The sequence below is a fragment of the Amblyomma maculatum genome, chromosome 1 (assembly GCF_055883805.1).
Source record: "Amblyomma maculatum isolate TAMU_Amacu chromosome 1, ASM5588380v1, whole genome shotgun sequence".
Lineage (NCBI taxonomy): Eukaryota > Metazoa > Arthropoda > Arachnida > Ixodida > Ixodidae > Amblyomma > Amblyomma maculatum.
Genome location: NC_139344.1, coordinates 186,162,805 through 186,175,371, shown reverse-complemented (window position 1 = coordinate 186,175,371; position 12,567 = coordinate 186,162,805). Strand labels below are relative to the sequence as shown.

At 42.9% G+C, this 12,567-nt stretch overlaps 1 protein-coding gene across 3 annotated transcripts in view; it reads right to left on the bottom strand.

Moving 5' to 3' along the window:
* LOC146205123 (uncharacterized) overlaps nt 1-12,567 on the bottom strand; it is a 168,637-nt gene that overhangs the window by 36,405 nt on the left and 119,665 nt on the right. For all 3 annotated transcript variants that reach the window (XM_084589816.1, XM_084589818.1, XM_084589817.1), the window contains exon 25: nt 3,174-3,284. In XM_084589816.1, coding sequence (XP_084445942.1) covers nt 3,174-3,284 — 111 coding nt within the window. The remainder of the gene's footprint in view (nt 1-3,173; nt 3,285-12,567) is intronic.

The following is a 12,567-nucleotide window of genomic DNA, read 5'->3' as shown; positions in this document are numbered from 1 at the left end:
GGAACACAACATTCGAAAAAAAAAAAAGAAAGATGACTGAAACGCTGGTGATTATCTTCGGCCGCCCACTATATCATTTTTTCTCCTTTTCTTTGGAGCCTGCACTGCTAGCGCTATATATAGGAACTTCAGTAGGAAGGTTGAAGAGGCATGCTTGTGCATGTTCAGGTTTTCAAGTCGAAACATTTTATCTGTACGAGTAAAGTGGCAGAGGGTGCAAGTATTCGTGCAATTTCTCCTATGGAGACGCTCTTTGAAATTATATTATATTAATTTATGCAGTGTTATAATTCCGTGCCCTACTATTTCATTTTATCATAGAAAGGGGAAGACATTTTTTTCTTCTTGCCACTGAAAAAAAAAAAAAAAGTCTAAATTCCACACCCACACAATATATGCTAACACCGCGAACATCTGAAGATAGCTTTGTGGTGGAGCTAAGACGAGAAATAACCAGCACCGACAGCGTTCGAGTTCGAACTGCTTTTTTTTTTTTCGCTGCTTGCCCCGAGACGCTTAGTGCTAAATTCTTCTTTCTCCAGCAACGTGCCGTTGTTTGTGATAAAAGCGCGGCGCGAGAGGCGCTCCAAGACTACAAACAATTACGACCCTGCCAATTATTTTTTTTCCTCGCTCAGCTGCAGCGGCAAAGTCAAATTTATTCACACTTTTGTAACGATTTTTTTCCGGTCCTGCCTAAGATATGCAAAATAAACAAACAGCAATGCAGTTAGGCTGATACCAGTAAATAAACTACACTTTAGCAGCCGATGCATTCTTTATCATGTGTGCAGAGCGAAGCAGAATTTTAGTATTTCTTTTACCGTTTCTATCTTTGTTCTGAACTCGTAAAATCTTCATATCATGCAATAAATTTGTGCGGCACGTAACCTCTTATCCTCATTTGATAATTTCCATAGCATCAAGTTTTATTTTTCCTTTGAGGGTTTGCATGATACCAACACTCTAATGTGCAAGATTTTATTGCCTCACTTTCAGTGTAAGACTGACTCGATAATAAGAATGCAGAGATTTCGCGTTGTCTGGATGTATCTCTAGCTGCTAGGTTGAAATTATGACAGTGCTGTTCTTTGAATTGCTCATTCTGCTTAGTCGTTTCTGAGGAAGGAAAGAGGCCTCCTTTGTTCGTCGGTTTCCCCATGTTAGCGGCTATTCGCTTTACGTGCGAGGCAGCCCCATGAGCAGAAAGATGCCTGCTTTTGCCAAACACAAGCATATATCATGTGTGTTACTAAAAAAAGCTAGAAACGAGTAACGAAAGCCACTACTTGTACTGGACAAGAAGCATGTTTCGTTCGCCGGGGTACAGTGTTGATTGTAGCCGGGGCACACCTCAGCTGCGAGCGCGAGAGCCTTAGCTGGCAACGTTTCGGCACACAAACAGTATGACACACTAAATTCGAGGCGATAAATAAATCTCAAAGCAAGCAAGTGTACATTTGTCAAGGGACCGTTTTCAAGTAGCGCTAATGAGCATGCGCGAAGCACCTGAGTGCGTGAAGCACCTGCACCTCAGTTCGACCCAACCACTCGACCCGACTCTCCAGTGTTTACCTCTCTTGCCCGATGGAAAGGAAAGTGCAGAGGGAAAACGTAGAAGCAGTAGAAGCACAATACCCTCTTGTAAATACCCCTAGATTCAGGGTGTTTGTGGCGCTATCCTCGTAATTTTTCTGAACTGCAACATTTTAGTGCACATGAAATTTCATAGATGGCGCTACCTACTAAATTTATCATACGTGGCTCTGTTATTCCACTATTATTTGCTTTTTGTACACTTTGTAGTTGATAATTGTTAGCGGTTGAATAAAGGAACGAAAGCCCGAATCTTTAAGTTATATTCACCAGAAACAAATAAGCCATGGAGCATTTGAATCATGCTTAAAATATTTCATGAAGAACTCGCGCGCTTCAAGTGAACCACGAAAAAATTAGCTGAAATCACCCTGGCAGTGCACATTCCTCGAGAGTCGTAGAACAAAACCGATGCTTATCCTCCGATAGTGAGGTGTAAAGTTTTTCCACGCGAAATTTCAGCACAGATAAAAGCGCATAACTTGAACAGTTTAGCATTTACTTTTAGCCATTTTACAAAAAACGCAAAGTTTGATCACAAATAACTTTTACACTAAATGAAGCAGACAGATAATATTTTCAGGAAAAAGCGAACTATGTACGACCTCCAACTGCGCAAAAAATCTCCGCAGCAGAATGCATATCTTGAAAGTTATTGTATGTATAATTACCTGTTTTATACACTTTGCACAGGCGCGTGGCTAATAAACTATGCGATACACAGTAATAAAAATGCTTAACTTTGTTCATTAACATCCAATCTCAAAACACCTCGAACGTTTTTTTTCTAGGTGCAAAAGATTTTGCACAATTTTGCTTTACCCGAGACAAGTAGAGCTGAAAAGCAGTTTCTTACCTTTGTGTTTTCGTTTACAGCTTAAATATCGTTGCAGCTATTTATAAACCAAATGCACCATTAGTAAGGAGAGGAAATAAACTTTACAAATATACAAAGTCACATTTATAAACTAAACCGGTGAGGCGCACTGGGCGTATGAATATCACCAAAAATGCCGTCTCTTCCCCGCTGGAGTGGGACCGCCACCTTAACACTTCGAAGTGGCAATGTGCTCAATGCTAAAACTGAAATACTGCTGGTTTGGATTGGTTTATGGGGTTCAACGTCCCAAAGCGACTCAGGCTACGAGGGATGCTGTAGTGGAGGGTTCTTGAAATTCCGACCATCTGCAGTTCATTAATGCGCACTGACATTGCACGGTACGCAGGAGAAATGCAGGAGAAAATTTTCTATAAATACAACGAGGCTTTTGCTTTGGCTCATCCTGTGTAAACCACAAATATGAACAACCAATTATCATTTAATTCATTTAACAATTCAGCTGCCTTAAACTTGAAAACCTTAATTGTGCTTCAGCTGCCTTAAACTTGAAAACCTTAATTGTGCTATTGCAGCTATAATACTGTAATGCTTATAGTTACGCTAAATTAGATGAGCATGACTGCAGTAGCAATGGTAAGCATCTTTCAAGTGGAACAGAATGAAAACTGAAGGTCATGGCATCAAGAGCCAGATGAGAGTATCCATTTGAAATGGATATCAAAATCTGACAACTCACCTGTCATCGTTGTACTGAGCAAGGCAGCATGCTCCAATGCGCACAGCTCCTAGCTTGCTGACTTGGTGTCGTTCAACAGCCTTCTGTATGTCATCCTCAAGTTTATCCAGGCTGTAAAACAGCACACCGCAAGGAGCCATGACATATAAATGAGGCAAATGTTGAGAATTGCAAAGCTGTAATGCACGGCAGTTGGTATCAATATGATTAAGGAGTACAACCCTGCTGTTATATTTTCCAGATGCAGCATTTGTACAGGTGCAACAATGCGAGGAAGTCCTGCTGTAGCTCCCATCATGACCCATGTAACACAAACTTGGCCATTAAAGCAATTAGCAACATAGTGGCAACATTCTCATATGTCCTTTTGTGAATGTTGCCTCATGTCACGGTGCTTTGCCTTGTGCCAGCACTTGGCAGCCACATTTAGCCCAAGTGACATGCAAATGCCTGCTGGCCAAAGTAACTACAGCACTTGACCCCCATGGTATTTCCAAGCTTCCACCACGCAGCCCCACGCTGACACCCCACATGCTTATAAAAAGAGTGAATTTATCTGCACCTGTCAGTCCAGCTCCATTTGAAGGTGAAAAAAAGAAAAAATTGAAAAAAGAAAAAGCAATTAAATGCAATAAGAACTAGTACTCATGCATTGTCAATACAATGATAATTAGGTACGCTACTATTTTTGCTGCTTTTGACCATAAACTGTTCTGCCATGTGATGAAAGTAGAAGTGATAGCTGCATATGCCATGTAGCTGACAGTGCGGGCGTACGGTGCGTTATGCCAATAGCGGTTGCTTGTTGGGGCCAAACATTTCTCTCATATTCCATATTTCGTTCTATTTTCATGAAAATTTTGCATTGTTCTGCTGTATTTCCAGTTGTGCAAGAAGGCCAGGTCCAGACGGCAAGGTCGTGAAGGCAAGGCAAGGTATGCCACGTCAGCGTTTAATCTGATGGAGAAAAACCCAAGCGCGTGCCGGAGCCGGCGCCGCGGGATGATGATCATGGTATGTACAAACGAAAGAAGATCCGTGGAGGGCTCACACAATCTATATTCCATCCCGTAACTACCTTTTAACACTATGGAAGCTAGAAGACTTTATCAGCCGATAATGAGAGTGCGTTAGGAGTGTTCTTCCGCACAGCGGCTGCTCGCGCGCAGTATAAATACATGCTGTCTACACACCGAACACAGAAGAAAAAACATTCGGAAGTTTTACAACACCATTTTCTGTAACACTGCACTGTTTGTCACATCCGCGCTTTTAGTTCAGCTTATGCGAATCAGGCAGAGGTGACATGGAGGAATGGATTATAGGAGCATCCCGTTTGAAACGGGGTGGTAGCAGTTGCTATCTTGCTCGTCTTTTTCCCCCATATCTTAGTTATTGATTTAAATTGGTTAACTATACCATCATTCTATTTCTTGAATGTTTGTTTCTACATTACTAACAATATGTCGCTTTTCTGCTTTTAAGCCACCAATCTTCCAGTCGTTTTTTGCTAGTTTCCACCGCCGGTTTATTCACCCGGCCACTGTTATCTCTAAACCCCAGAGCTTCAGGAACAGTGATTGCGCCTGCATCAACTTCCAGATGGATACCATTACATTCGAGTATAATATGGCCAATTGTTTCACTGGAGTTTCCACACACAGCACATGCGTCATCTCCATTGTTAAATTTCTTTTTGTAGCTGCGTGTTCTAAGGCACCCTGATCTAGCTTCAAAAAGTAGGGCACTGCCTCTTGAGTTATCAAAGAAATCTTCCTTCCTGATCTGCATTTTCCACTTTCGGTATAATTCCCCACTCTGTTTCGTTTCCATCGAATTTATCCAATTTTTACCTTCTGTGTTTTTCACCTGTTGCTTAATGCTCTTTATTTCTCCGTCCTTGTTACTAGCATACTTATTAGTTAGTTTCCTAGTTCTTTTCCTCCATTGTGAGTCAACGGTTTTTAGGTTCAGGTATTTAAATACTTTAGTTGCCCATCTGTTATATTGTCCAATTTCCACAGGCGTTCCTCGTATAATATTTTACTCTGAGCTTCCTGTACTTCGAAAGATGCCCAGCCCATATCTCCCTGTACCGCCTCATTTGTAGTTTTGCCGTGGGCACCTAGTGCTAATCGTCCGACGGCTCTCCGATTTATTTCTTATGTCGACTGTATCTCTGCTTTTAGGCACAAAACTGCATTTCCGAAAGTAAGCCCAGGCACCATAATTCCTTTCCAAATACCCCTCAACACCTGATATCTGTTGTATCCCCACAATGCCCGATGCTTCATTATCCCTGCATTTCTTCGCGCTTTTGCCCTAAGTGATTGCTCATGCTTTTCAATGTATGCCAATCCTTCGTTTGCCCATACCCCGAGATATTTATATTCTGCCACTCTGGGTATTTCATGGCTTTGTATTTTAAGACCCTGATCAGTTGAGCCGTTGAAAATCATCTGGCTCGACTTGACTGTGCTAAAACTGAAGCCTAGAGCGTCCCCTTGTCTCCGCAATACTTAACTAGAGTTTGCAAGTCTTTCTGGCTATCTGCTAAAAGCACAATAGCATCTGTATACATTAAACCGGGGAGGTGCTGCTCTACCACCTTTCCGCCTAATCTATATGACAGGTTAAAACCTAGGTTACCTTCTTGTATCCTCTGTTCCATATTTATCATATAAATCATGAACAACAGTGGTGGTAGAGGATAACCTTGTCTTAATCCTTTGCATACCTTGACAGCGTCCATACTTATCCCTTCCCATGTAATTTCTACTTTGTTATCCCGGTATATTTCCGGTAAAAAATCTGCTATGACCGATACCTTCTTTTATTATGTTCCACAGGAGTTCCCTGTTTACATTGTCGTACACCCCGTGTTTATGTCCAGAAAAGCCAAATGCAAAGGTCTATTTTCAACTCGATATTTCAATGCATTGGGTAAGCACAAACAGGCTATCATCTAAGCGCCTACCATTTCTAAAGCCGTTCTGGAGTTCTCCAAGTATCTTCTTACTTTCTACCCATGCTTGCATCTTTAATTTCACCGCCTGCATGGCTAGCCTGTATAAAACAGATATTATGGTAATCGGCCTGTAGGATTTTATGTGCATCCTATCTCCTTTCCCTTATATAGATCAAATTCAGTTCACTCTGCCACCAGGTGTCCAGAATTTGCTTATTCGTTATGACTGTTTCCAAAGATTTCAACTTTTCCTTACTTCTTGGACCAAGTTTATTTATCAGCTTCACCAGAATTTCATCGATTCCTGTAGATGTGCTTTTAAGAATATTTTTTTCTGCCTTTTTCCAGTTTAGATTGGTCAGTTCTAAGCTGCTTTGTATTCGGCAATCTTGTGTTGCTTCCAGATTTGTGGAGATTACCCTATCGTCGCTCTTAAATGACTCTGCTACAACTGATGTAAGGTAGTTCACTGCGTTGCCTCCCTTTAAACAATTTCCCTTGTTATCTTGAATCCAGTCCTGCTCTGATTCTTTTTACCTAGCCAGCTTATATGGCTGCAGAATTTTCTCGGTCTGCCTCTAGTGGCATCGTGTATTTCAGCCATCCAGCAATCGGTGGAATGCTTTATTTTACTTTGGATGAGGATGTGTACATCAAGTTTCTTCTGTTGATACGATTCCCATTTTTAGCCTATTTCCTCCTGAGATACCTGTGCTTTCTGTACCTCTCTGTGTTCCCTTGAAGCTGCCAGTCGTTGTTCAATGGCTTCCCCGATTTCCTTATTCCACCAGCTCCGTGGCTTTCTCTTTCCATTCCAGCGGATTGCTACTTTAACCTCCTTAATTTTCCTCCTTATGAGTAGTTCTACCTGTTCATATTCCCAGTCTTCCATAGGGCTTTTCTCTATTGCTTCCTCTATGTCTGCTGCCATCTGCGCTATTTGATAGTTGTTTAATTTTGCGTTTACTTTTCGTCTAAGTTCCATTTCTCTTTTCATCAAGGGCCCCATCTGCAGACTACAGAAAAATCCCTTTATAGTAAAGTCACTGAGACCAGCAAAAATCTTTACTATATCAGTTGTTGATGATGACATGGTCCTGAAGATGCTGCCTGGTAGTTAAACGGGCACTTATTGAACATGTCTTATTGCTTAATGAAAAAAAAACACTTTGAAATACCTTCAATCTCTCTCTTATCATCTCTTCGTGCAATTTTTTTCAGCTATAAAACTTTTTTACATCCTCTAACAGTACCTCCTATGCATGAGAACAACGTGGCTATGAATACAACAAAGTTTGATTTCATGTGAAAACCAAAGCCTATCATGAACACAGTGTCACTTTTTGCTGTTTCTGTCTTTTAAAAGGCAATGAACGATAAATTCGCATGGCAGTTAAGTGCTACAAGACCACACATGTTGCACTTTCCACTTCTTGCCTCCGCTGCCTCATGCTTCGTGCTGAACAGTGCTGTGAATGTTCGCCCATTTCTTCCCCTTCCCTATTTCTTGCTGCACTTTTACTCACCCTTACTTTCTGAACGGACCACTCCACCTGCTTTCCATGCTTGTAGAGAGCCTTTTTTTTGTTTCTTACACGCTGCGTGTTTTCCCTCAAGGCTCCAAAGCCTCCATATAGTAGGCTTCTCCTGACTGCTGCTAAGGCTGATGGTAAAGCCACTTAAAAGGACACATTTTTTTTTTTGTTTTCAAGTACAAAAAAATATTTTCCTCGCGATCTAGACAGTGCGCAGGTGGCAATGTCATATCGTGGGAGTCGTCGCCACGGCCAGGAGCACTTTGCTATAACTGATTTTTACCAAAAATGGATTTACAATAAAGGGCCAAAAATGTACAGTCCTCAATGGAAGATGAACTGGGGCTTCAGTTTTACTTTACTAGATCCGAGTTTACTATAGCGGGGTTCTAAGTTTATGATCACTTCCCAGACTACACTCCCCTTCTTCGTCTATTTTCATTTTTGCGACCTTGCTATTTCCTTGCGACATTAGACAGTAGTCAATGATCGTCTGCTTGTTCCGGAAATTCGACGCGATTTATCCCTGACATTTTGTTTCTCTGTTTACTATAACTAGATCGTGTCGCTCACAGAAATCTAGCATTAGCTTCCCGTTACAATCCGTGTATCCATCCAGATTGTCGATGTGGCCTTTCATGTCCCCCAGTAGAATAATATCGACCTTGTCTCCAAACTGGCTTATATCGTCAGTGAGACAATCAAAGAGATCCTTGTTTTCCTGCATGCATTGGTGTCCTGTTCCTAAATAAACTACTCCTAGCCACGTCCTTATGCCGGCAAGTGTTCTTGATACCCAGATATGTTCTTTGCAAGATGATTTTATTCTTTGCCAATTTGTTCCTTGGTGTATCAACATACCTACCCCTCCCTCCTTTTTTCACTCTCATTCTGTTGCACCCTTCCCAGATGTTCCGTTCAGTTCAGTCGTGTTCGACTCTTGTGACCCTATGGACCATAACTATGGACGTGGCCTTCTATAAACAGAGGATTTTCTAGATCCCCGAGATGAGTCTCACATAGAGCGTATACACCTATTTCATCATCCTTCAACTCTCTTTCTACCCCCTTGCATGTTTATGTAGCTGATCCTAGTCTTAAATATTTTCTTTGTACTTTTCTTTCTCCACCTCCTCTTTGCTATTTTGTTGGGCTCAGCCTGCGCTATTACGCTTTCCTCTGCTTCACTTCCAACTACTCCTGCGCCCGGAGCCCTTGCGGACCCCCTAAAAAAACTACAACCCTACCTGCCAGGCGCCAGCCGATCTCTGCTCCCACCCTTCTGTTAAAATGGATGCCATCTCGCTAGAAAGCCCTACCAAAACCTGCTTTATGCGCCTCCCAGTTTACCTCAACCACTTCGACACGCTTCTCCAGGCCGTCCGGTACTGTGCACACAATGGTCTGGGCTTGCTGTGCTATCGCCCCGATATCGTCAGCTCCCTGAGCTAAACTTTCCACCACTCCTGCAGCGTCACCATTTAGGAAATCGTTTAGCCCCGCAGCTATTAGAGAGTTTTAGCTAACCGTGATCAGCTACTGGGATCCGCCACCGCGCGTTCGACTGCGCATGCCCAGACCCTCCTTGACTCCGACAGATGGCGCCACATACTGGATGTCGGCACACAGACCTGCCGCGTCGGGACCAATCAGCTTGACCGCCCCGCCCACGCGCGGTAGAGAGCCACAGTGGCGGATCGCGGATCACGGTAAGCTAAATCTCTCTACTATCACCATATTGAGCTCTGTGGAATTTTTGGACAGCCTTTTTGGTTTCTTTCAGCCTTGCGCTCATTGTCATCCGTGGGAAGGTTCCAAATAATGCTCTCTTATCACCCTTTACATATCTCGACTGCACCTGCTATGTTGGAATCCCCAGCGATAAGCACCTCGGCATTCTCTCTCTCAATCCTAACTGTTGGCTCCTGCTCTGGGATCTTCATTCTTCTTTACTTCTTCCTTTTTTCCAGACTTCTTATTAGCTACTTCTAAATAACTCCGTCAGTTCGGCTCCGCCCGCCCTACTTTGCTTTTGCCGTCCATGCCAGTGCTGGTTCCAGCCACACGGCCCGAACTGGAACGTCCGTCCTTGTTGCTCCCGAGGACAATGTCGGCAATTTTTTTTTCCATTTGAGGAAGCTGTCCCAGCAATTTGATTTTCTTCCCTTAATGAACCTAATGCCCGCGTCCATATGAGCAAGCAAAAACACTTTCACCTAAGCGGTCTTTTAGTGAGTTGAAAGACCTTATTCAAAAAGAGTTGCATAGCAGCCACATGGTGCTGGTGATCTTTTTTTAGTGTTTCCTACCGAGGACGGTATCGGAAGCGTGGCGCTAGATCTTGAAACAAAACCACTCAGAATAAACCGACGTGTCTAAACATATAAATCAAATACATGAGTTATTGCATGTGTAAATTTAGCTACAGTATGTTTGCAAATGTTAAATTAAAGATGGCGCACATACGCATTGGCCGTTTGCATCACCACGTGATATCTTGAACTGATTACGAGAGTGCTGCAGAAAAACTACATTATTGTGCCTAGTTAACCTTCTGCAAAGTGTAAAACTCTTTTTCATAATGTACAAACGTGACAGGAAAATTCACTTTTGCTTTATTTATTTATTATTTGTGTCCACCGGGCTGGAGGCTATACTCCTTTTCAGCATTAAAAGAGATAGGCGATCTCCACTTACAGAAAGATCTTTTCTTAAAGATCTTTTCTGGAAAGGCGATTGAACTCTGTCGTGTGTTTGCGGATGAAACTCTTTTTGGGAAGGTGTTTTTTTATTCAAAAGCCTTTACAGTGCCCGTGTGACACGGGTATAATTAATTTTCTAAGGCTTCGACACGTGACACTAGACTAACCTTCTCTAGTTCAAACCTGTCTAGGCGCACACTCAGCACGCAACACCGGCATTAGAAGTCACTGCCTCCCGCTTCTACAGAGTCGGAACGAGTTTCCTTGACATTAACCCGAGCCTCACACGAGTACACTTTACATTCTTTTGGTTGCGCAATTACAGCCAAGTGGCACCATCTGGGTTTCTGAACAGAAACCATTTTGTCAACCAACCAGCTTTCTTTAAGCTTAAAAGTTTAATAGAGGCCAAACTATCACCCAAAATAAAATTCATGTTTTTCACTCCTGGATGTTGCAGTAGATGAGAAGAGGCCTGATGCACCGTACATAATTAATGAAAGTACTCTAAAATCCAGCAAGAACGAGTTCAGTCCGAAGCGAGATGTTTTGCTTTGAAGCACATTGCCATGTTGTTAACATGATTTTAACGTATTCAAGAGTCACGCATGCTAAACTCAAGAAATAGTGTATTCAACGTGAGAATATGTCAACGCTTAATTTGAAGTACCTTTCTCTCAAATACATTCCTTTAAACGGGCATTCTATACTGGCACTATTTTCCGCAGCATCAGGACATCACTTCCGTCGCTTTCGTAATGCTGAAGAGAACTAATGGGATGGAGTATAGTTAACAGACACCGTAATTACTGGCATAATGATCGCACTTTTTTTTTTAAAATACTGACGCAAATTTTGGGGTGCGATCATTACGCGGGGTAAATTTTCTACAAAAAATTTTTGAGCACCGAAAACGCAAACAAGTTGCAAGTCAGACGTCTTCGAACATATATCTCGATTACAACCAAAAATAAAAGCTGAGTAAGGCTTACCTTCGCAATAAACACGCACATTAAGCATCACATGGAGTGCACAATGCCCATTTATTTTTTTTTCGTCAGTACTCTAATCAAAGTCTGAATCCTCGCCAACCTCGCTTTCACTGCTGCACGACTCATCGGAAACGGCAGTGTCGTCGCTGGGAGCATCTTCACAATCCCACAGGAAGTCATCTTCCGTTCCATCCAAAGCGTTAGATATGCCTGTCTTCTTAAAACTCTTAGCCACTACCTCGTCGGGGGCTGGGAGCCGCTGGCACAACGACGTCCGCCGCCCCAGGGAAAGTCCATTCCGTCGCATAAAGTGAGTCGTCCAACCGCAGCTAGCGCGGAAATCCTTTGCGGCGATTCCCAGCTTCCTGGCAGTTGTGCGCGCCTGCGTCTGTATCATTTCTAATGACACTGCACAACCATCCTTGCGCAGGTCCCTCACGTATTCTAGGACCGCCTCCTCAACACGAGGGAACTTGCCCGTTTTGGGTCCACGGAAAGCCCGCCGTGTTTTGTTCGTAGCCATCAGCTTCTCGCGCTGCTTCTTCCAATAGCGTATCCTCATTTCGTCCACGCCGAAATGCCTACCAGCAGCGCGGTTGCCATGCTCCAGTGCATAGTCGACAGCCTTGAGCTTGAACGCGGCGGTGTAACTAGCATACCGCCCCATAGTGAAATGGCGTAAACTCGCACAAAAACACAAAGCACGCTACAACACTGCCGAATTGCAAAATGGCGAACGTCGCAAAGCATGGAATCATGGGAACTCCAACGTTACTAGACTAGGTTGGGAACTCGTCGGAATGCATTCGCTGAGGGATGACTGCAGATCAACCACCAGGCGGCTCCATGTTCGGGGTGCGATCATTACGCGGGGAATTTAAAAAATGGAATTTTGACCTCAAAATTCAGGGGTGCGATCATTACGCGAGTGCGATCATTATGCGAGTAAATACGGTAGTTAACGGATAGTCCGCAAAGGGAACTCTTTACATCAAAGTTAACCCCTGCAATGCTTATGTTGCAAGGACTGTAAAAATCCGCATATAATATGTTATTTTTTCCGCAATTTTATCATGTCAGAATTCCATCTTTTATTTACAGAACCAAACAAATTTCAGCATAAATTCGCAGTTCCGGCCTCGCTATTATCAGTGCCATGAGCATCAGGCTTCCAGCGAGAGGAGGTGCTATTTAGAA